Source organism: Gallus gallus, chromosome 18 (assembly GCF_016699485.2).
Source record: "Gallus gallus isolate bGalGal1 chromosome 18, bGalGal1.mat.broiler.GRCg7b, whole genome shotgun sequence".
Lineage (NCBI taxonomy): Eukaryota > Metazoa > Chordata > Aves > Galliformes > Phasianidae > Gallus > Gallus gallus.
Genome location: NC_052549.1, coordinates 5,705,922 through 5,730,103, shown reverse-complemented (window position 1 = coordinate 5,730,103; position 24,182 = coordinate 5,705,922). Strand labels below are relative to the sequence as shown.

At 41.8% G+C, this 24,182-nt stretch overlaps 2 protein-coding genes across 17 annotated transcripts in view; one reads left to right on the top strand and one right to left on the bottom strand.

Moving 5' to 3' along the window:
- Positions 1 to 497: 497 nt before the first annotated feature.
- UTP18 (UTP18, small subunit processome component) lies at positions 498 to 8,347 on the bottom strand. The gene is made up of 14 exons (XM_003642314.6): positions 8,045 to 8,347; positions 7,804 to 7,931; positions 7,605 to 7,700; positions 7,013 to 7,092; positions 6,721 to 6,806; positions 6,022 to 6,147; positions 5,025 to 5,199; positions 4,619 to 4,719; positions 3,269 to 3,359; positions 2,831 to 2,954; positions 1,804 to 1,978; positions 1,223 to 1,365; positions 722 to 778; positions 498 to 628 (listed from the first exon to the last, which is right to left on the bottom strand). The coding sequence occupies exons 1-13, from the start codon at positions 8,327 to 8,329 to the stop codon at positions 754 to 756; spliced, it is 1,635 nt and encodes a 544-aa protein (XP_003642362.3). The 5' UTR covers positions 8,330 to 8,347; the 3' UTR covers positions 498 to 628; positions 722 to 753.
- A 226-nt stretch (positions 8,348 to 8,573) lies between these two features.
- MBTD1 (mbt domain containing 1) overlaps positions 8,574 to 24,182 on the top strand; it is a 29,680-nt gene continuing 14,071 nt past the window's right edge. For 2 of the 16 annotated variants that reach the window (XR_006931749.1, XM_046902146.1), the window contains exons 1-11: positions 8,806 to 9,035; positions 9,910 to 10,051; positions 10,560 to 10,751; positions 12,858 to 13,040; positions 15,914 to 16,115; positions 17,195 to 17,334; positions 18,283 to 18,397; positions 18,486 to 18,571; positions 22,872 to 22,989; positions 23,385 to 23,519; positions 23,971 to 24,059. Coding sequence is in view for 15 of the 16 variants with exons in the window: in XM_046902146.1 (XP_046758102.1) it covers positions 12,924 to 13,040; positions 15,914 to 16,115; positions 17,195 to 17,334; positions 18,283 to 18,397; positions 18,486 to 18,571; positions 22,872 to 22,989; positions 23,385 to 23,519; positions 23,971 to 24,059 (1,002 nt within the window). In the remaining variant the exon portion in view is untranslated. Of the gene's footprint in view, positions 8,737 to 8,805; positions 9,794 to 9,909; positions 10,230 to 10,559; positions 10,752 to 12,857; positions 13,041 to 15,913; positions 16,116 to 17,194; positions 17,335 to 18,282; positions 18,398 to 18,485; positions 18,572 to 22,871; positions 22,990 to 23,384; positions 23,520 to 23,970; positions 24,060 to 24,182 lie in introns of those variants that run through there. The other 14 variants (XM_040649704.2, XM_040649703.2, XM_046902151.1 and 11 more) reach the window with 14 other exon arrangements.

The window sequence follows — 24,182 nt, the reverse complement described above, 5'->3', positions numbered from 1 at the left end:
ACAACTGATTAAAAAAATCAACCATGAACAATACTCTGCTTTGCTTTCACATAATGAATGGGGTCCTCCCTGAGGAATTAAAACCATGGCACAAACAGCTGGCTTTAATACACGTGACATTAAGCACAAATGATGGTGGTGTTGCTCCGTCAACTTCAGCTATCTTGAAGTTAGAGCTGGCCCACAGGCTGAGCTTCAAAACCTGCACTGACAAGGTTTCAGGTTATCATTTTGTTCCTCTCATCAGCAAAACGATGCTTTCAGCCAGAAACGTCCCTGGCCGATGGCAAAGCTAAAGCCAAACACACAAAGGAGGGCTTACAGTTTAAACAAAATTGATGTTTTTGTTGCAACACTGTAACACATCACATTCTCATAATAACTAAAGAGCATTTAAGCGTTTCTTGAAGACATTACCTTGATTACCAACCATCCAAATCCCGCTTAGTCATTTGCTTACACAAAGCATGGGGAAAAAAGCTGAAAGAACTTGCCTGGAAATTTATCAGCTAACTTTATTAAGTAAAAACATTCACAAACCACAGATGTTATATTAATATTGTTCAACTTCCATTTCAAGTAGTTTGCTTGATTTTGTCAGCATACTTGTAGTTGCAGGTTACAACACCTGGGGAAGGATCAGCACAAAGAATGTTAGGAAGCTGAATGAAAAGAAAGAATGCCAAGACAATCTTGTCAACAGCTTGAGTGCTACTTTTACCTGAGATACTAGTCCATTTTCTCCCGTATCTTTTAGAAATCTGAATAATGTTTCAACCTGAAGAAAAAACATAGTTGAGACAGATGTAAAGCTTTTCAGTAACCTGTTGTAAACATAACATAACAAGCAATGAACATTTAGTAGTATCACTGAGTATTCTCCCAATAATCTACCACTACCACTAATCTGAAACACAGATGTAGTAAAAGCTTAAAAAGAAAACAAAACGGCAAAAACCATCCATTATCTGCTATTTCCTTCCTACTTTTATTCAGCAAAGAACAATAACATTTTTCACAGGCGTGTCTGCAGTCACACAGTCAATAACCAGACAGAACAACCAGGTTCATTGTCCAGAGTGGGAATTCAGTGCCACACTCCACTAACTCATTGAGTAAAAATCAGATCAAGTAGTCAAATTTTACCACTTACAGTCATCTGCATCATCTTACAGAATATAAATATGCTATCTGGGATTAGGCAACCAAACTTTGTACATACCTATACAACAAAGCTTTGCCTTTGTTGTTTGCTATAGAGAAAAATCCACTCCTAGGAGAAAAGTCCATAGACTGAGTAAGATAAATTTGCTTTCTTCTGAACACTGGGAAGTTTGAGAATACAGTGTATGATGGAATGTGTATCTATTAAGAAAGAAATAGTTAGTGATATCAAGCAGGAAAATCCAACCAAAATTCAAATTCATCAGAATAACCCAGAATTTTGTCAAGGCTGGCAAAATTTCTTAGTAAGGAGAAACCACCACCCAGTCAGACTGTTACACTTAACAGATGCTGAAAATTAACAATTGCTGCTAAGTTATTGTATTTGCAGCAATGAAACATCTTAAAAAAGAGGAGAAAAAAAAAAGAATTAAGTGAGGCTACAAGGTTATCTTAAGAACTTTCTTCAAAGGAAAAAAACACATCTTCTGATGTAGGTACAGCACCCCATACACAATTCCAACCAAGCAAATTCCGTAGTGCTTGTACCCACTTGGAATCAGTTCGACCACGTTAGCAGGATTGCACTCTATTTTCAAAAAGATGCAGTGTTACACCAAGAAAAGAAGCTGACCATACCAATTTGACAGCCTCATCGGCTTCATTGGAAGCCACAGCCAAGATTTCTGTGGTAGGATTGAAGGTAACAGACGTAGCAGAGGTAACGAGGTTCATTATGGCTTTAACTGGTTTAGGATGATTTTCTTTGAGACAGACATCAGTAGTATACAAGTTCACAACTCCAGAAACTGAACTAAAATGAGAAATTAACAAAATCTATATCAAGAAACAGCATTTACGGCGCACGTTAACTTGTTATCTGTAGCCAATAGTCAACTTCGAGATCATTAGCAAGTAATTATTTAGTGTGGTTTGTAACAATATTTTGTTCTAAGATTGTGTTTTGCTTTAGAGTTTGTATCAGGATTTAGTAGGGGGGTGTGATGGGTGGGTAGAGGGAGAGACCACCAAGTTGGTGGTCCTTGGTACACCAATCTCTTATGTACAACAAATTCAGACCAGAGGGAGCTCAGTATCAGGGTCTGAAGTCATTTAAGGTTCTTAAAGAAGGAAATGCATACTGCATTTAAACATGAGTTAGTTGGTAAAACTGATATACTAGCTGCCAGCAACCATCAATTCAGAAATACCTCCAAGCAGTATTCAGGCTCTGTTGCTGCAACTGTTGGAGTCAAAACATCTTTATTAATGCTAACATGCTCTCCCACAGCAATCAAATTAGGAGTACAGAAGAGAGTAAACTAGAAAGGTAGAAGAAATGAGGTCCCAAACTGACACTTGTACTACAGAAGTTCACTCTGTGTGATTTCAGCTGCATAATTTTCAAAATTAACTGCTAAACCCACTGCATGCCAACAGTAACATATTAAAAGCAACACCAGTATTCAGCATGTACGGTGATTTATATGTACATGGAACAAAACAAATGATTATCATAGAAAAAACAACATTCATCTATTCACTGCTACTATAACTTTATTAAAACCAAACTCATTCTATCTTCCTACACTCTTACCAGACACAAATTCTGAAGAGCTTCAACATGAGATAGGAAGAAAGTGAAACACCCGAGTTATTCACTTACCCACATGCCACATACTGGTTATTTTTTGAAACAGCAATACACTTTCCTTCCAAAGAGCCTTCATCTTCAAATTTGTGTAGGCACTTCCTGCTTCTCACATCCCAAATGAAAACTTCACCTTCCTCTATTTGCAGAATGAAAGGGAAGATTACAGAATCCATGCACACAAAACATACATTGATCTGTCAAAATTGTTAAAATACATTTCAGAAAGACAGCTGTTAACTTATATATAGCTATCAAATATGGAGGTTTTGTCTGTTTTTTTTTTTTAAAAAAAAAAGAAGAGCATACTAGAACAGTTTATTGGTAATGATGGATCACTTGCTGGTATTTCTAGGTGAGATAATGTCTAACTTTGTACACCGTTGACTGATCTACAAAAACTTAAGCAATTTCAATGGAATTACAATTAGTACTGTTAAACAGAGCACTTACTTGAATAGCTATATATTTTACTGCTGTCTGAAGTGAAAGCACATGCAGTGGTTCTTCCATTTACCTTCATAGTGCTGATCAGTTCTTTTGTCTATAGGAGGAAATTAACAGTGGTGACCGAATCTGCCATTTCAACCCTTTCTAGCTTGATGTATTCCCGAGTCTGTTTAAAGCACGCCTCTAATGTCTGCACTGAAATATCTGCATGCAAATTCAAGACAGACATGCAGCTTTGTGCTACTTTGCCCCAAGTGGCAGCATTATCACACAAGGTAATGTCAGACAGCCAGCTGCTAAGAGAAGTTCTACATTACAAAAAAAGGAACTGGTATTCTTCAGCTTGATGTAATCACATAAGCAGAGCACTGGCTTTGTTTGAAACATGAGTACAATAAGCATTCAGACCAAGACAATGCAGATTAAGAGGTATGACAACGAGGCATTTTATCACCCTCCTTTTTTTTGGCTGTCTAGAAATTAACAAAGTTCTGTCATAACAGGCAGCATTCAACACATGCTTGATGCTTTCAGATGTGCTATGAAATGGTAAGGTCAGTAGGAAAGTTGCTTCCAGACTCCTGTCCCACACAAACCTTAAGTTAGCTACAGTAACTTGGCATTAAAAGAACACATCAGCGTTTTCAGAGCCCACAGTCCAGCACACAAGCTCATGCTCAACCAATTTATTGTTATACAGTTGGTGCCAATTCAATAAATGCTCATTTGCTCCCTCACAGAGGGATCTCAATACAAAAGGGAACTGAGCTTGTTTTAAAAATATTTTTCCTAGTTATTTCCAAGTTTGAAACAAGTGCAGCTGCCATCATGTGGCATTTTAAAATGTAGATTAAAAAAATCTAGGTTCCTTATGAATCACAGCAGATGGAGTGATTCATGACCACGGTACACCAACACACACCAGCACTATTCCCAAAAAACAAGTCCTACATTTCTTCCACCCTCAGACTCTCGTTCCCATGCTGAGGCTGTTGGTTTTGTCAGCACAGTGCTGATGCCATCAGTTGAAACAGATCATTGACAAACGGCTTTTTCCAGTAACCCATCCTCCACCCCCTTTCCTCCCCAAAAGACACCCCCAGGAAACTCTAGACTTCACTCCATCACCAGTCCCAAAAAAAAACCGTGATCAAAGTTCTCTGACATCCCCAAACCATTTTCCATACCTACAGTTAGTTCACAGAGCAGCTCACTTTCAAAGGCTGTCACAATATGTCACACCTGTTTTAACTGAAAAGCTGCATTGCTTCTCAGGTTAAAAGGCAAGCAACCAGATTCAAAAGGAAAAGGGTACCAAGAAACTGAAGCTACATGAATTATGGAAAAAGCTACCTTCATTGACAGCAAGTGAAGATATCCTGAAGTTCCAGTGAGAAGCATAAATGATCCATCTGGAGAGACTTCAAAGTTTTTGACAAATTTTTCCTCCATGCCTTTAAAAAGAGTGACACAGAACTTAATATTGGTGTGACTTACTCACTTGCCTCAACTTCAGGCCTACAATGAATGTAAGACCCGACTCCACCTTTTCATTTCTGTAATATACTAACAAGATAACATGGGTTAGACATTACACAAGCTTAGGGCTATATCAAAGAAACTAGAACTAAACATATAGTAAAGCAATAGACATCACTACCTCCAACAACTCACTACACTTCCTTTTAAAGCAAACCCATGTGCTCTCACTACCTTGGACAGCTTTAAATGCACTCAGACACTTAGATCACTAACTTACCTCTTACTTGATGTACAGGAATAATACTTCCACCCATCATGTCATACACGTAGAACACTTTATGGTGAGTACCAGTGGCTATAACCTGCTCTCCATCAGCACTGAAACGAGCTTTATAGATCGGAAAACTCTCTAAATAGATGCTCTGTATTTTTGGATTCCTTATGCCGTCAACCTTAAAATAAAAGTTACAAAAAGGCAATAAGATTATCACATTAATGAACATATCAAATATCTTTACAGAGAAAAATTCTTACTGACTCAGCAGTACAAGAGAAACAATAAAAAGTGCACCCAGCTGGAAGCATTTCTCTCTCTCTTCCCAATGTACAAACAGTCCACCTCTCACTGCTCACCCTGTAAATGAGGCTCTCCCAGCCTTTCTGGACATATTTCAAACCCCTTCTCCTTACTGTCTTGCTCATGTGTTACTCAAATAAGCTGTAATTTCTAATATGCTTTTCCTGCAGCCCTGTGGATGTCACACTCAGCCTGTGCCTTTGACCACTTCACTGATACTAGGCCACATCAAACTGCTAATAGAGCTGGGCTCTTCAGTCTTCACGGGAACACCAAAGAAGTAACCCAAGATATGCAACTTCCTCCTACAACACAGTCTCTCCATCCCCCAAGGATTTCTGAGCAGTATTACAGCTGTAAACATAAGCAGAGTGCTCCTCACAATATAGTGTTTGCAAACAATTTAATTAAAAATAAGAAACACAACCTCATTAGTCCTCGTTACTCTTCAGCTAAAATGCCTGATGAAACTAATTTGCCTATATGTTGCAGATAGTTGGTATGAAGACACAGGGAAATCTTCCAAGAAAACTCCAAGCTAATTACATTCTAACCATAGATATTACAACCCTTGTGTGCAAACCATGGTAGGAACAGTGAAAAGAGAGCCTATCTTCCCAAGGTATTTCAGGTACATTTATCAAAGGAGTATTCTCTTTAAGAACCCATTTGCACTGTATAAGTTGAAATTCTTCACCTGAAAGAGCGACACGGATCGATCGCGCCCAGCAGTCAGAACAACCTGGGCAGATGGGTGGAACTGCACAGTTGACAGTTTTCCGTCAGCAAGACGTTCCTGATTAGCAGGCAAGCAGCTCTTCATCTAGAGCACAGATGGAGCAAAAAACAAAAGAACACAGTTTACACGTTTAGTTATGCTGATGCCTACAGTGACTTTTCAACAGTTCAACCAGCAGAACAAATAAAATAAGTTTGCTAAGTTGCTTCAGTACAGCAGGGTAGGCATAAAACTGGTCAGACTGTTGATGAAGAAGTCAGAAGGAAGGCCAGCTGAAACTACTTGCACTCCTGCTCATCTGAAATAGCTGTAAAGGAGGCAGTGTAAGAAACACTCATCTGAGGGCTGCCTTCTCAAGAACCATTTCAGCACCCTCAAAGTCATGGGAGAATTTCATCCTTCCCACAGAGACTGAAATCCTACTCCCAAGTGCTATTTAAGAGTACATTAAATAATTCCTACAGCAATGCATCTCAATTGGTTTCGTGTCTTCATAACACGAACTACCCACTTTCTCTGAAGCATTAATATTTAAATGTTACAATTACAGGAACAAAGACATTTGTGTAAGAGCTAATTTTACCTCCTGAACAGCAATAATAAAATCAAAGCGTGTCCACAGACCAAACTAAGGTACAATTACAGGCTTGCCTTTACCTCCAAAATACCTCTTGGCAGGGATTCTGAGCTTGATACGAAATTGCCAGTTCTGCACAGCAGATCATCATCTTCATCACTGCCACCTAATTAAAAACAGCACACTGGAAAGCTCAATGAACTCCCTACAGGAACAACAACAAGAAAAAAAACACACCGAAAGAAAGAATAAAGCTGACCATCCAGCTCTATACACACAAAGGCTTATCAAGCACCAAAAACAAGTCTTTTTTCCACAAGTTGAATAGAGAAGCACAGAAAGTCATATTAGAGCAGTAAAAGGTTTCTTTACTATCACTTGCAGCTTGCTTGTATTTCTTCCTGTTTTCTCTATCAGCCCATGCAGGAACTCCTCCCATAGCTCGCTGAAATCTAACAAGAGTGGAGGGAGAAAAGAAAGGAACACCTTATTTAACAAAGTCATTTCTTTCTATCTGGAAAGCACTTAGAAGAGATAGCTACAGTTCTGCAAGATGACTCCTACTTCTTTGAGCGATGCACACTCAGACCCAGGCAACCCAAGCAGATCTACATTTCTACTATAGTATCCAACTCTACCCATGCTTCAGTCATTCTTAGCTATCACGTTAACATTTTGCATCACTCCAATAAAGAACAGCGCCTCACTTCTGATGTTTTATGGAATAACTTCTACAAGTAAACAAGCATTAAGTTGATACAGAAAAATCAAATAACAGCGTTACTCTGGATTTAAAGATACCAGGAACACCATAAGAAGCACTAACTGAACAGTGCCTCCGAGTGCAGGAACAGCTCCAGGGCTGAAGCAGTTTACAGCGGGAAAAGACAAACGGGACTCAGAATGCCACGAACATCTATAAACCTCTTAGCACAGATAACCACAAAAGCATCAACGAACTCACTGCTCTTCAAGTCTTGCTTTTAGCTTTTTCTTAGTAAGTATCTTCTCGGCATCGCTTTTCATCAGCTCCCTCCTGTACCTGTGGGTCATGTCAATCCTAGGGCGAAAACACAACAATCGCACGGCTCATTCCAGTGGAAGCCGTCTGCAGCCGCTCCGATGCGGCCGACCGTCGCTGCGTGCCCGGTGGCTGCGCGCACCTTTCCTCGGCTTCATCGTCTTCATCCACCCAGGCGGGCCCTTTAGACGACAATCCCCCTTTAGCTTCGTTCTCCGATTCCGAATCGCTGGAGCGGCACGGCAGGGCCCCGCTCCGCGCGGCGCTCACCTGAAACGCATTGGGACGGGCGCTGCAGCGCAGGGCGGGCCGCCCATCTCCCGTAGGGGAACCGCGGCCGCGTCGCCCCGCAGCGCCAAAGCCGCCGCCCGTCCGAGCCGTACCTGCGGGCCGGCCAGGCGCTGCAGCAGCTCGCCCTCCTCCGCGACGAGGCTGTCGCCGAACACCAACTCCTCCAGCTCTCTCTCAGCGGCCGTAGCGTCGGAGATGGCCCGCAAGTGTCGGGCGCGGCGAGACGCTTCCGCCGCCGCCGCCTCCATCTCCTTGGCGCGCGGCCGAGCCCGCTTCACCATCTTTTTCTTCTTCTTCTTGGCCGCCAGCTTCAGCTCCGCCGGCCGTCGCCGCCGCTCCGCAGCCAGAACCCGCGGGGCTGCCGCCGCCGCACGCATCGCTTCCCCAGAGTCGCCGGAAGCGGAAGTACCGCTGAGCGTCCACGCGGCCGCGCTCGTGCCCGCCCCTCTCCCGATTGGCAGCCCCCCCCCCCGCTCCGCACCACGTGAGCAGGGAGCTTCCCCTGGCCGCACGGGCCGTCACGTGACCTCCTTTCTTTGCCTTATTTCCTTCCTCCCCTTCGCCCATTCCGTGTTCCACGTGACTTGGCGCTCTCTATTCCGCGCGCAGGGGGAGTCCCGTGCCTCACGTGACAACGAGCTCCCCTCAGCGGAGGCCCAGCAGCGACCTCTCTCGTTGCGCCGTCCGTTAGAAAGCAAAACGACTCCTAGCGGGGCTACTGTCCCCGTTCGGCCCGCTTCGTACCGCCGAACCACCCCCCGTCCCTCAATGGTTTCCCCCCGAGGTGGGTACGGCGAGCGAGGAACCCCGAGCAGCGCGGAGCCCAATGAGGGCGCGCGGGGGGCCGGGCGCCGCGCCTGCGCAGAGCGGCGATGCTAATGTTGTTGATATCCCGGCGCAGGGAGCGGGGCTCCTTTCTCTCAGGGAGAGGCTGAACTTCGCAGGCCGCCTCCTGTCCCGCCGGGCCCGGCCCCTCGCAGGGGGAGGCGGCGGGCGGAGGGGGCCGAGCCGAGGGGAGGGGGCAGAGGCGGCAGCTGGGCGTCTCCTGCCCGCGAGGGCCTGATGGAAAACACAAAGGAGCTGGTGAGTGCCGCCGGGCTCCGGGGCGGGCGGAGGGGCTGCCCGGGGAGGACGGGCCCCGAGGGGCGGCGGGGGCGGGCGGGGGCCGCGCCTCCCTCAGCTGCGCGGTCCGGGCGGGCGGGGAGCGGCCCCACAGCGCGGGGGCGGCAGCGCGGGGGCGGCTCCGCTCCGCTGCCCCTGCACTGGGCCGGGCCGGGGCGGCCCTGACAGTCCGCACGTGGGGCGGCCCCGACCCCTTTGTGCTGCGCTCTCCCGTGGCGTCGGCCCTTCCCGGAGCGGGAAGTTTCGGAGCGCCCCGCAGGCGGCTCGAGCGCGGCGCGGCGGTGTCCCGTCGAAGCGGCATTCCCGTGTACTTCCTGCCGAGTTAAAGCCCCGGCCGCCGCTTTCCAGCCCGAGCTTAGCGCTCCGGAACGTACGCGGTCCGCGCATCCCGGGGCCGTTCCGTTGCGCCTCGGCTCCCGGCGCGAGCGGTAACGCCGGCAGTGATCCCCGCTCGGGCCGTTGCCGCTGCTGTGGAGCGCTCCGCTGCAAAGCGCTGCTTCGTGGGGGAGACGGCTGTGTGCGACAGCAGTGCCCGTAACGCCGCCGTACCGCCGCGGGCCGTCCCGGGCGCTTTTCTCTTTAAGGCTCTGAAAGCTGCGGGGCGGTTCTGTGTTTTTTAAACGAAGATTTTGCGTGTTCGAGAAGCTGCATTCAGTTACTGGTTGATTACGTTTGTTTGTAACGGTCCGGTTTGAACTTGCACGGAACGGAATAAAAAGGTTAAGGGAGATCCTAATCGGGAACTTTAAATGGGGACCAAAACAATGCAGTCGTTAAAAGACCCGTGGAACTTCGCAGATGTAGGCAGTAATCTGTGCTTGTTATTTCTGCCTAGGGATCGCTTTGAGGAAGTGTGTAACGTAAGCCGCAGGGAAGCACAGCAGAGGTGTATGCTTTCCTGGGTGGAAGTTGTTGTTGATGCATGGTTTGGCTCTTGTTCCCGAGACCTGTGAGCGCACAAGGATTGTAGGCTGAAAGTAAGGATAATCTTCATTGTTGTTCCCTAAAGAGCTAAATAGCTGTGGTGGTAATGGTAACTCGGGGGAAGAGAAATCCCACGTTGGCCTTCCTTTCTCTTGCCTTCTAAAACCTGATTTAATTTCACAACGTTCCGATACCTTCTGCGAACTGCTGCGGCACACCTTCGTTTCTCAGGTAAGTCGGTACGCATTGGGCATGGGGTATTTTGCTGAATCTGCCTCTGAGCACACAGAAGGAATTCAGGTGTAGCAGATCTTGGTTTGGGGTCGGTGTTATTTCACTGCTGTTGTTTTGTTGTTGTTTATAATGTTAACAGAATTGTTTGAACCAAGTATTTGCCTTCTAGACTTTGCCTCCTCCAGGCGCTCCTATGCGTAAAGGCTTTGTAAAAACATAATGAAGTTTGTAACAATCACTCAGTTTATTCAAATTCAGATATTTCACATATTTACATCCCCCCCTCCCCTCCAAGTTGCCTGCTAATTTGATATATTTTTTTGTAAGAGTCTCCCCTCTTCTTGTGTGAAACCCCCCGGGGAAGAGGCTATGGACAAAACCATTGGCAAACAGCAGAAACTGGCTTCAGACAAAATGCTGTCATACGTAGCAAATGAAGAGACAGGAAAAAACATTTCTGTAATTTTCCAGCTGAGACTTTACTTGTAATAAGAGTGGAAGGCACATTTCCAGATAGAGGTGAGTTGCTTATATATAAAAAAACTAAGTTTGGCTGGTTCTGATTTCTAGGAATCCCAACTTGTTTAGCTTTGGGGTTTTTTGTTTGTTTGTTTTTCGTGAAAGCTGAAAGTATATTTTCTTTAAATTGGTACCATGTTTGAGTTTTTCTTTTTTGCCATGCTATGAGGCTCATGCAGAGCTTCAGTTCTGCAGGCTGTGATCTGGCATTACTGCCTGGGATGGTTTTGGCCGGCTTAAGTTCAGAAGAGTTGTAATAAATGAGTTTTTTGTTCTTGGTGCATTAATGCTGACATCCAGAGCCAAAACCACACTTGTGGCATAAAACATTAATGAACTTTCAAATACAAAACTATTGTATCAAATTTAACACCGACTTTGAAGTCCACTATGGGAAAAGCATGCTTTGTTAAGGTTATGTGATTAAAGTAAATGTTTTATCCACCCATGGCTGGAAGTTGGTGGTGACCTTGTTACTTCTGTCATGTTTCTGAGTGAGATCTGAGTGTAGAAACGGACGCCTCTCTGCATGAGGTTCTGGTATGCTTTGGTTAAGCTGCAGTTCTTGTATTTCTAAATCGCTGTCGTAGTGAATTCGAGCACCAAACTGACTGAATAGCAGTGACTGCCCATTGGAGCAGGCTGAAACGTTTCTGTGATTGTTTTGTACCAACTGCCTTTGGTCAGGGTGTGCTGACTTGGAGGCACAGATTGGATGCTTGATAATATGGGGTATTTTCTGTAGCAAGTTTTCACCTCTGAAATGCTTTCTCTTAAACGTTGCCAACACTTGAGCACAGTTTTCATGGATATACTAAAACAATTTCCCAAGCATTTCGTGTCCAGTTAAGGTTAAATTGTTTTATTTTGCAATTTGGCCGTGCATTGTACGTCCTTGGTGACCAACCTTTTATGCTGGAAGAGCAGCTATTTTCAGGGGACTACGATGTGATGACTAAATGCAGCTGAGCGTATGCTAAAGGAGTGAGAAAGTGGCTGTTAATCCTATTTGTTTGGAGTTGCCTTCCAGCTTTTAGGAAAACCGGTTTCTTTAACGATATTCTTTTATCATACCATTTGCCTTGTGTAATGGTTAATTAAGAGTATTTCTTAAAAATACGTTGCTGCCAAGTGCTCACAGGGGGGAGAGGAAGAGCAGGAAAATGGGAAGTTGGGCGGAATAAGAAAGCAGTTCTTAAAAGTTCCTCTCTCCACCCATCTCTTGAGTAAAAAGAGCAGTGCAAGAAACCCCCTAAGTAAGTAGTTATTCAGGCTTTTATTTGCCAGTCCCACTTAGCCTAGATTATGTATCACTCTAAAAGTCCTTCCTATTGAGGAACTGGTAATCTGACTAGGAAAATGAGCCTTACCCAGTATGCCCAGAAGTTTGGCCTGTTGTTCTGTGTGCATATGCCTTGCTTCTGCTTAATGAGCTAGTGGTTATCGTGTAGTGGAACAGCTGCTGTCCTGCTGCTGGCCACTTACACAGCTGTAAGCTCTGCAGTGAGCCAGGCTCCTTCTCCAAGTTTTACAGGGAGGCAAGGAATGCTCATCTGTTTCAGCTTTAAATGAAAGGTAACCCTGATGTGGTTTTTCATGCTAAATCCAACTACTGTCAGTAAGGAGAGTTTTTTTCATTACGCATATATTGTGAGATGCATGGATTGATCTTAGGGTTGTAATTGGTAAAATGAATAATTCAATCTATTACTGCTGTCTCTGATAGCCAAAACCAAATTCTAGGAGAACTACCACCTAACGTTGGTCATAGAAGTGTATGAATGTGACAGCTATGCATAATCCATCCCTGCTGTACCCATGGTAGCCCACAGTTCTGTGGTCACAACGGGACGCTTTGGGGCAGTAACTGCAGTGATGGGTATGGGGATGTAGGGCTGCATTTTTGTGGACAGTGCTTTATAACTCAGAGGCCCTGCAGGTACCACAGTTAAGCCCTGTCAGCTGATAGCATTGCTGCTGCTCATCACTTGCAGGAGCTGCAAGCCTTAGTTGTGGTTCTGTTTGAGGCAGATGTCGTCCTTTGTGTAAGGTTGTGATTTTTGGCCTGTGAGTCCAGAGTTGTACCCCAACTGTTTTCTGTTTCAGGCATTAGACAGGACTTGCAAAAGAGTAGGACTGCTGAGATCTGCAGGGAGGGCTATCAGAGGTTCCATGCATCACTCGCTTGTTTCGACAAATGCTGTCTCAACATGGGCTGAAAAGAATCTTATTGATGTTTATTATCAAAATAGAAATGTTTTGATCTGCTCTAGCAAAATTCCAGCAAAGGTATTTGTGTATTTTCTGCCCCGACTTTCACCTGCCTCTCTAAACAAAGTAGTTTGTATTTTTGTATTGAAAATCTGTCTGTTTTCCAAATCACACAAAATGTAGTTTGAGCAAATTTCCCAAGAATTAAAATGCATATAATATCTATAAATTAACATTAGGAACATCCTAAGGAAATTATCTGGCAAACATGCTCATCTTCTGGCAAATGCTCAGATAAAAATGTTTTATAGGAACTAGAGTGTTATTTTAACTACTGTGAGTTGCTCATAACATGAGCTGGGACAATACGACTAAATGTAAAGTGAGGGAAAGGTGATGTGTGAGACCTCCTCAGTTTAGATAAACCAAACAAACTCTTGATGAGTTTGAGACGTTGGAGCCTCTATAATGCTGAAGGATGATTTTTCTCTTTTGAGGTTGTAATTTCCTACAGAAAGCAGAAATATTTTGTTTTCTCATCTATGGATATTTTGGCAAGAGGCCTTGGCAGTGCTACTGAGATTCTAAATCTGTGATAGAGGAAGGAAAAAAAGTAAGAGCCAATAGTATTGTCATGGTATCTGCAATTGTGATCTTGAGCCATGCTACAGCTTGCCTCCTTTGTGTGCCAGTGGAGCTTCAGCCTGCCTTCAGCTTTCTGTTTCTTCTTCCTGTGCAGAGAGAGCGGTGCTGGGAGGGGAATGTCTGCTCTGCCCCTGGGAGATGGGAGGACTGGGACTGGGCTGTGCTCCTCTTCATTCTTTTGAGCCGTGACAGCACTTCAGGCCTCTACCAATGGGTTCTGGGCAAAGCTGAGCTGCTGTGTAGGTCTGAGCTCTCTGGTCTGGAAGGAAAGAGGAATGTGCTGGGACTGCTTGGTGCTGCAGCCACTAGTAAGGAGTTCCAGTCCTCCTTTATGTGGGGCAAGGCCCTCGACCCTGGAAATCCACTCAGCTCATGGGCAGGTGATGAGGGACAGCACACTGTTGCTGTTGTGAGTAGTCACTATGGCACTGCGTTTTATTTCCTAGCACAGGCTGTGGTCACTGCAGGTGAAATACTCTGAGGCACTCTGGAGTTTGTGACGAGGTCTTCATGTTCTGATCTGTGAATTGCTGGCACTTTGCAGAACTCTGTATCCATGGCAATGTGTTCAGCTTCTGTCTTAATCTGCACACGTGCACACAACTGAGTGAGCATCTTGCTGGTACCAGCAGTGCTGTGCAGGTACGGCTCGTTCCTGGCGCAGGTCAGGGCTGGGTTTTCTTCTGCCTTCCCCCAGTGTTCTTTTACTGATTGCAATGGTGATCCTGCCTACTTCAGGAAAAGATGTCAAGTCATGCCCAGCCCTAAGTTTTGATTCGTTTCAGTGCAATTTTATATGTTTGGCTCTGGGATATGTGCACAGTTAACTTTATGCTGACTTTTTAATGTTTCAGAGCTGTTGTTAGTGTTTACAGGTGTTTGCTTTATTGCATAACCTTTTACTGTTTGTGGTTTTTTTGTAGTTGGATGCTAGGATTGGGTCCGTGTAGGAATCAGTTTTCCCTCCTAACTATGAGGAAATCCTTCTGAAATAAGATTTAGATTGAAAAGGAGAATAGTGAATGTTATAATAAAGAGATAATGTGGCACAAAAAGGCTCGGATGAGGTGCAACAATAAAGATGTTCAGGTGATACTCTCTAGGAAAGGGATCTGGGGAATTATTGTGATGAAATCTTACAGCTATGAACCCAAATGCCCTTTAAGGACAAGTCAATCACATTTTCTGTCTATGATGCTTTTGAAATAAAACTTGCTCCTGGGTTTGAAGGCAGAGGGAAGTAGAGGCACACGCTTTCTTATTTATTTCTTCCTGCTGTACTTCGTTCTCCTAATTTGTGCTTGCATTATAGTATGTCTTTTCTTGCTTTATTAATGCCTCTCAACCCTAGTAGGTATGGTTAAGAATAATAGAAATACTTTGAAATTTCTTTTTTTAGCTTAATGAGAGCAGCTCACATACGTAGCAGTAACCTTGTTTCAGTAGACTTGTGTCAGGTGGTAATAAAGGTAAAAATGTTCCTCTATTAAAAGGCATTTATTGGATATCCATTTAGAAAAATAGTTGATCTGCTTATTGTCTTTGGAAAGTGCTCAACCATTGGGCATTCTTCAAAGCAGTGTGTTTGCACTTGACCTCAGATTTTCCATTGCCACCGTCACATACAGAAACCTGTTACATAATAGAGTTTTCCTACAAATTAGTCACCTTTCTATCTTTTAGCATTTATACAGACCCTATTGCCATAGTAACTGAGCTCTTCATAATTGTTAATGTATTAATCCTCAGAACACCCCTGTGAGGTGGAGAAGTATTTCTGCTTCACACGTGAGCAGCTGAATCCTGAAGAAGCTGAGAGCTGTATGCCCAGTGCTGGGAGCCACTGATGGCCCAGAGCACCTCGGCTCCGTTCCTGGAGAGCAGTGCCCTCTTTGTTGAACTGTTTTCTCTGCTCAGCTTTCTCAAATGAATGGATTCTAGTGAAATTGGCTGCAGCCATCTGGAATGTGTTCATTTGCATATAAGATGCGTGGCTGTCATTAATCAGAACATCAGGATTAATGATCTCTGGAGAAACCAAGAAAAAAATGTATGGACTGCTACTGTGTATTCTCAGTGGACTGAGCTTGTCTTGTTTATACCAATAGCAAAATGTTACCTAGTTTTGACTCTACTAATTTAATTTGTAATATGTGCTCATATTTATGTGCTGATAGAGCAGTTTGTAGTGTATCTCCATTTGAAGGCTGACCTTTAATTTTTTAGTTTGCTGTTGAAATAGCTGTATTCACGATGCTCTGGTTTTCTTTTTGTTTGCTTTCATTATTTGCTTTTTTAATTTTTAGACAGAACATCTTTCACAAACAGAAAGGAAGAGACGTGATTCATTCGGGATGTTTGACGGTTATGACAGTTGTAGTGAGGACACCAGCAGCAGCTCCAGTTCGGATGAGAGTGAAGAAGAGGTTTCTCCTTTGCCATCCAGTCTCCCAATCATAAAGAACAATGGACAGGTTTATACTTACCCGGATGGTAAATCTGGCATGGGTGAGTATGTGGTGTGTGAGTACAAACACTTTGATGCTTCTTTTTCTGCCCTCACTTTGCTTTGTGGGGTTCCAGTCCCAAATGTTGGTCCCCTTGGAAATGGACCAGTACAGTGGATTTCTTGTTTGTTGCCCAACTGGAATATGATAAAATTTGAATCCTGCTATCAGGAAAGTACAGTATGAATACCCTCCCTATCTAATGTATGTTGTGTATAATACACGTGTTCTCATGCATGTTGTTTTTATTCTTTGAGCTTTGTTGACAGTGTCATTGTGCTCTCTTACACTCGAAAGTATGCTGTCACTTTTTGTGTATGTACACAATATAGAAAAAATATATTTCTTATACTAGGAAAAAAACTTCCTTGCCAGTACTTTATAAAGCTCATCAGTGTATATGTATCCACTACTGAATAGCTGTGGTATACAACAGAAAAATAAAAGATCAGAGAGAGGCAGAGAGATTGCTTTAGCCATTGGGAGAGAATATTTTAGCATGGTTACTGGTTCCCTCTGGGTAGAATCTTGGTATTATCTTGCTGGGGTGAGTTGATCACAAACTCTTACTGAGCATGGAAGAACTTAGTGCACTATACCATCAATCTCTAAAGCATATGTCTCCAGCTATAGGTGAGACTATTGGCAGGCAAAGGTACTTTGGATATATTCCAAATTTAAGATTAAAGAAAACATCTGGTTTTATTTGTTTGCAAGTATTAAATAGTAAGAGAAAATTTAGAACTGGCTGGCTCAGATTCCTAGTAGGCATTTCCCCGAGAGCCACTAAGACTCAGAAATTGGCTTTGGGTTGATGATTCACTACTTCAGTGCTAAAACCAGAAGGGAGCAAAATGAAGAGACACTTTTGCCTGTGAACTTGAGGTTTTCTTGCTGTATCACCCGTGGTGGTGATGGTTGTCTTTAAGTTGGCTTTTGGTGTGATCCTTCTCAAGGTAAAGCTTTAAGAAATTGATTTGTTGGTGCCACCTACAGGACCTTCGTTGTGCTGTCTTTGTTTAGAACTTTTATGGAGGTTTTTCTTAGCTTCTTAATGTGTTCTTTCTCTCCTCTGATCAGCTACGTGCGAGATGTGTGGAATGGTTGGTGTCCGTGATGCCTTTTACTCTAAAACAAAACGTTTCTGCAGTGTATCATGCTCTAGAAGCTATTCATCCAACTCCAAGAAGGCCAGCATTCTGGCCAGACTTCAGGTAGCGGTACAGACACCATTTTCTTTATATACTTATTGCTGTCCGTGTCTGTAAAATGTGTGTTTGTAAAACTAATGTGATGCTTTAAAATAACTATGTCAAATTTCTTAACGCAGTAAAATTCTCACGTAAATGATTTTGTAAGACAAAACTCAAAACTGTGTCACTGATCACACATTACCTTGTTCAGCAGAGCAAATTTCACCAAATATTGACTCCTTATTTCATTTCTGCTGCAGTGGCCCACTTTAACCTGCAAGGAAAAGATCAGAAAAAATCTTCAACCTACATATGTAGTGATTTGAAAATCCATGCATCTCATCCCCAAGATACTTTCTGGCTTTAGAGAGCGTAAAGGTTTATTTGGCACTGTTGGTTTGCTTTTGAGGGTTTTCTTAACTACACAGACATATAAAATGAGGTTTGATCTGTTCACTTAATATATGAATCAAATAATCAAGAGAGAATGTGTTTGCAACATTTAATTAAAGGAATATAATTATATCCTATCTCATGTTCCATTGCATATGCAACGTGCCAGGAAATTGCACTGGTATAAGATTTAAAAAAAAAAAGTCTTCCTTCTAACCTGCTTTCAAAAGATTTGTATTTTATTTTTCAGGTAGAGCAGTGAGTCTATATGCTCTTTACATTGGAGTACTAATAGAGAAGTAAATTCTTGGAAACTGCTTTGCTACTGATTTTTAAGCATCTTCCATATTATACATAGTTTTGTGATTGTTGATCAACTCCATTCTGTGTTGTGCCAATTTTAGTTGAATCTTCTGGAGAAAAATATTTGATAGATTATTTTTCAGTTATTTTAGTAGCAGCTGTTTGTTTCTCTGTGATTTTTTTTGTTTTTAAATAGTTTTGTCAAGCATAAGGACGTTCTTCTGCTGGCAGTTTGGGAAGGTTTTATTTACTTATGGTGTTTTTGTTTGTTTGTTTTAGGGCAAACCTCCAACAAAGAAGGCTAAAGTTCTACAAAAACAACCACTGGTGGCTAAATTAGCAGCATATGCTCAGTACCAAGCAACTTTACAAAACCAGGCAAAGACTAAAGCAGGTATGGTCAAATAAGAGAGCTGAAACATTTTTAGAAATACAAAATTGGTTTCATTGGCAGCTTCCTAAATGCAATAACTTTCTCTTAGCAGCTGTCCCCGTGGAAGGCTTCAGCTGGGGTAGCTACATCAATAGCAATAGCTTTACAGCAGCTCCTGTCACTTGTTTTAAACACGTAAGTATATTTTCAGTGTGTTGTCCTTTTGTGTGCATACATGTATATGCATTAGAGAGAGAATCCACCTTCATTCTTAAATTCATTTTCACAAAACATATTTTAAAGCCACAGACTGTGAAACTTTTATTGTAAACTCTAATAGTATGACTGCCATTTAGATACATGTTTCTATTTGTTCTTTAAGCCATTCTGAATGCTGTGAGTTACCCCCATCATGCATGCTTTCATAAAAATAAAAGTAGTCTTAAACACTTGTGATAGTATTTTTTTTTCTCACTTCAGGGCACAAAATCATGGAGTACAGTATAGGGTATAAAGCCAACCAGGTTACACAGTGCTGTATAGTTACAAAATGCTGTTTAGATTGAGTCAGACTTGCGGTAGTATATAGAACTGATCTTTTCATTAATTATTTTGGTTTGAGGTTATTTTTATTAGTTTTTGGTCGATTCTGTCAGCTCTGCTGCCAGCTAGTGTAGAAATAAAGGAAAATGGGGCCTCTTCATAAACCTGAAATTAAAAAGTATCCTTTTCTTTGTATTACAATTGTGAAATTGCAAACAAAAGGTCCTCAGCTATTAAAGTCATGACAGAGTGTAGCTTGGGGATTAGGAAAGTATTTACCAGCATCTGTCTTCGATGTGTTTGTTAAAATCTATTTATTATATATTGTTTAACATATTGTCAGTATGTTCTGTTGTAAAATCATCTCTTAAGTAAAAACACTCTGAAAAAGTCTCACTTCTCAGCATACTGTTTATTTCATTGTTTGGGAAGATGAAGTATTTTGGCTTCCTCTGAGAACTTTGAGCAAAACCCAAACTATCTGTTAAAAATTCGTATCAAGTTAAAAATTTTCTTCATAGAAGTTTTCCATAAGGGAGAAGAGAGACAACTTTTCTCTCCAGCCCTGGAATTCATGCTGAGCCCTGTTGGTTCCTAAAGCAGTGGGAGCAAGGGCTCTTGGCAGTTGGCAGAATCCTTAGTGCTCCTTAACAGAGCCCAGAACAGTCTTCCATTAGGATAGGTTTGTTAATTTGTATTGAATTTCATGTGCTTAAGCACGTTTGCACTTTGCTTTCATAATTATGTACATGTTGTAACAAGTAGTTTCATAAGTGCATATCAAAAGGCGGTGTTTGATAATGTAACCTGTGCTATTATAACAAGTGCTTCACGGTGTCCTTAACTAGGATATATCTACAGCAGTTCAACCGCTGGTAAATGGAGCCAAAACATTCCATAGTAAAAGGAGTCTTATCTTTCTTACTGCTTCATTCATTAACCTGAGTAGTACATCAGTAATGTGAACAGGCACAGCGCTGTTTGTACTCTACCTTGAAATCTTTCACAAGCTGTATGGCAATAGCTGCTAAACATGAGAGTTGTTTTACATCTTTGAAAAACATGTTTAGACCAGTCAGAATCTGGAAGCACATCAGTCCTCCCTTCTTGGTAGATATTTCTCTCCCACTCGCCTCAAGTATTTTTATTCTCTTGATTTCTTTTGTTGTTAGTTTGCTCTGGGGGAGCATTTCCAGGATTTTACACTAGGTGGCAGTGCTTTGCCTTAACTTTAATTTTTAATCACTTTCACATTGTCTTCTCTGGCCTTACCACTGGTGCAGATGCTGTTGGTGCACTCTAGTGACAGTGTATCCCTATGCTTCAGGGACTGGTAGAATTTCTTTGCCGTTTAAATCCTGAGTCCACTTTCAAGTCTGAAGTCGTGGTAATTGTGTTGCCATCCAAAGCCATTAGGAGCCAATTATTTAGCTGAACAAAGATTTCCTGGGTTAAGCATGTGTGAATAGGTAGTGTTTAGGCATTCTTTTCAAACCCTGTCCAACTGAACCTTCCTGATTGCAACTTGCCTTGCAGAGGAGGCAGCTGCTGTTCGCAGATAAACCCTCCCATGTCCTCTCCTGGAGCAGGAAGCAATGAAGCAGATTTTCCTTGTTGGGAATAACATGAAATGGATTTCTTCATCTTATGTCAGAAAGGTAAATTTGTTCTTACCTGTAAATTATGGTTCTGCTAGTTCATGCTATGCCAATCCAGACTTCAGAGTTACCTTGCCAGCCAGCAGATGAATAAGACTTAACACATATAGTACTTTGATTTTTATTTTTATTTTTAGTTTATTTTTTCCTCCAAAACACTGTGCAAACATTAATTGCTTAATTGCACAAATACAGAGAAGACATTAAGGAAGATGGCTGTTATTGCCCTGGTTTATCCAGTCTTCCTCATTTAAGAATAGTTACCATGTGTAGTATACCAGGTAATACCATCACTTCAGGACAGTAATGTTATCTGGCTTTTTAGTTAGTGATGCTACACAGGATGGCTTCCTTCTTCTGAAGGGTGAGCCATAAGGATTGGTGTAGGAGAACTAGCAGAACCAATATTTTCACAGACAAGGACAAATTTAACTTTCTGCTATTTCCCTCTATACCAATCCACATTCTAGAAATAAAAATATTTGTGACGTTTTTGTAATCGGTTGAAGGGGGGAGAACTGCTTTGATATACTCTTCCTCTGAATCAATTGAGTAGATGAGCAGGCAGTAACATTTATTTTAGTGAAGTGCAGCTGGATTAGAAAATTATTCAGCTCTGCTATTTTTGATTGTTTAATTTATCTGTGTCTCTATACAAGGCAACCAGATTGACTTAAAATATGCTGTTTGAAAAGTTTATTTCTCCATTTCAATTCAAAAAGCCACAAGTGTCAATTTAGAGATGATAGTGGACATGTAATAGGACTTGATTAAGAAGTTGCATCTGCATACTTTGTGTGTGAAAATATCTTGAAAGTTGCTTTCATCCTGTCTACCAGATGGCAGAAAAGAGCTCTGCGTTCTAGGCTGGTGTAGATGGGACATAGCAGAACATGAAGAGACCAAGCTTCAAGAATAAGAAAATAGCATACTTTCTATGACTGATTTTTCCTCCAATAGTTAAAACTTGATTTAGGTTTTGCATGCCTAACCTCAAATATTTGTAGAAGTGAGTGCCATCCCCTTCAAAGATAACCTTGGACTTTGGAGCTGCTAGTTGGACGTTGCTCATTGCCAGCAAAATTCCCTTACTGTAATTTCCAATCATTCAGGAAGTATTAATTCAGCTTTCTTCACCTGTGGGTTACAGGCAAAAATCTATGAAGCTGGAGGCTATTCCCAGTGAGCTGTTAAGTTCTGTGTTTCCAAATAGCATTGTAAATGAAACACCGCCTTACAGTACTGTCCACCCACTACAAAAAGGAACCAGAAGATTCCTTCAACTATCCCTTTATGTGGGTATTCTAATAATTGATTAGGACTCTTTCTCAGAATGTGAAATCTTTGATATGACTGTTCTAAAATAACCAAAATCCAAGCATTGCCATTCTTGATGGAGTGTAATTTAGACTGGCTCACTATATTTTGTCACTGTTAACTTCAGCTGAGTAGCTTTTAAGGTTTTAGATTCTTGAACGCTGTGTTTCTGATATCTCTACTGTAGAATCTTTGGCAATTTTTTCGTGATGCTCTATTCAAAAAAAATATTGTTCCTGAAAGCAAACTAAATGTCGAGGTTTTTAATCTCCAGTTTCCAGAAACACTTCAGACTTCATCAAGCTTGTATTTCTTTTTGATATTAACATATTAGTCTGAGCTTTCGTGACAGCGTGTGAGGAATTTAGCTGGGCATTTCCCTTTGATGTTCATTAAAGTGATAGAACTCGACCTCCTTCTCTCTTTGGCTGCTTAGCAGAATGTTCGTGCAGCTGAGATGGAAGCCTGTTACTCTGGGAGGATGCGAACCAATGGGTGATTAAAAAAAAACCCCAGAATAAAACTTCAGTGTAGATTTGAGAAGTCTAACCATTTTTCAGGCATATTACAGATTTACAGAATGTAAATGTTTTGACATCTCTGGAATGGATTTTCTGCTAATAGAACTGCAGCGGAATTATACCATTCCCACCTAAAATTATTAGATATCATGTTGTTAGAACATAGTGAAAGGAAGAGGACCTATGAAAATATACGTGTGCTTTATGGATGCTTAAACTTGAAAGTCTATGGTGGTTGTAGGATTGAAATAGTAGTAAACCAGCACTATGGGCAAGCTTCAGATCAAAACCAAACTAGATTTCCGTAGGCTATCTTCTTACCATATGTTTGTGTTATCATGTATATTGGTAGTCATCTTTAAGTCACTTAAAAGAATTAACAACAAAAACAACAAAATTTCTTGTGCTGTAAGCAGAGTGATGAACTGTTCACTTTCCTCCTACCTTAAATGCTAGGCACCTATGGGGACATGCTGGGGTGATATCTCAGAAGGAGTGCGAGTGGAGGTTCCAAACACAGACTGCAGCCTACCTACCAAAGTCTTCTGGATAGCTGGAATTGTAAAATTAGCAGGTGAATGTATTTTGATTGAAATTACTAAAGTAGTCAAAATAATTATGCAAAGGTAGCATATAATGTAGTCAGCAGTCACATGGTTAATAGAACGCTGACACTGTTAGGGGGTCAGAGCTGTATCACAAGGTTTATTTTCCACCATTATCACTATTGAGCTGTTTTACTGTAGCTTGAAGTTGGGTTTGTTTGTTTTTGTTGGGGTTTTTTTTAGTGCTAGAGTCCATTGTAATGGTGCTGAATGAGAGGATAGAAATTTGCAAAATTGCAAGCAGGTCTCATAAAAATCACTTATCTTGGCTAAAAGCAAAGTTAAAAATTCAAGGTTATGATTGCTAAATTTTAATCAATCTTTTTATAATCTTATATTTTTTTTCATGTGATTTTACTTTCAGGCTACAACGCTCTCCTAAGATACGAAGGCTTTGAAAATGATTCAAACCTTGACTTCTGGTGCAACGTTTGTGGGTCTGATATCCACCCAGTTGGTTGGTGTGCAACCAGTGGGAAGCCTTTAGTCCCTCCTCGAAGTATGTAAATAGTAGTTTTACTGATTGCTACAATTAAATGTCTTCTTTAGTTTAATTTGCTGATGGCTCTGATATCAGCAATCTTTACCATAGCAATTCTGCCAACAATTATTCATAAATCATTGATCTAATGGAAAAATAGGGACTTGACTCACTGAAAGAGTTTCCTGTGGTACTCCCTCCAGAATGACTGTGTTTTTAAGATCAAGGTGGAATTGCTTAGCTAATCAGTGTTGTGAATATACACAGGTTTTATTTGTATTTTGTGATTAAACTCTTTGCCTTAGCATATCCATGCTTTTAATCTTCTCTGACTTCTCACTGAACTATTTTCATTTGGGCTTTTTAAGTCATCTAGGATTTCTTCTTTACATATTCCAAACTATAACGTTGTCTCTAATGGACACAATTAAAAAGCAGTGGCTTATTTTGTCCCCTTCATTTGCAACAGCCATCCAACACAAATACACAAACTGGAAAGCTTTTCTAGTGAAACGACTTACTGGTGCCAAAACACTTCCTCCTGACTTTTCTCAGAAGGTAAGGCTGATGCAGTATCAATGATGTACTATAAACAAAGTGGCAGTGCAGAGAGAAGAACTGTATTTGTCAATGGCACATTAGCTCCTTCTGCAGAGATGATGATCATTTCTTAATGCAGTT

Bases quoted from the DNA above. Each gene is read 5' to 3' on its own strand.
- UTP18 (XM_003642314.6), bottom strand. From the start codon at position 8,329: ATGCGTGCGGCGGCGGCAGCCCCGCGGGTTCTGGCTGCGGAGCGGCGG. The intron at 6,148-6,720 runs GTAAAGGCAAGC...TCTGTGCTCTAG, and splicing joins TGCCAAGAGGTATTTTGGAG to ATGAAGAGCTGCTTGCCTGC. The intron at 779-1,222 runs GTATGTACAAAG...TTTTTTCTTCAG, and splicing joins GGCAAAGCTTTGTTGTATAG to GTTGAAACATTATTCAGATT.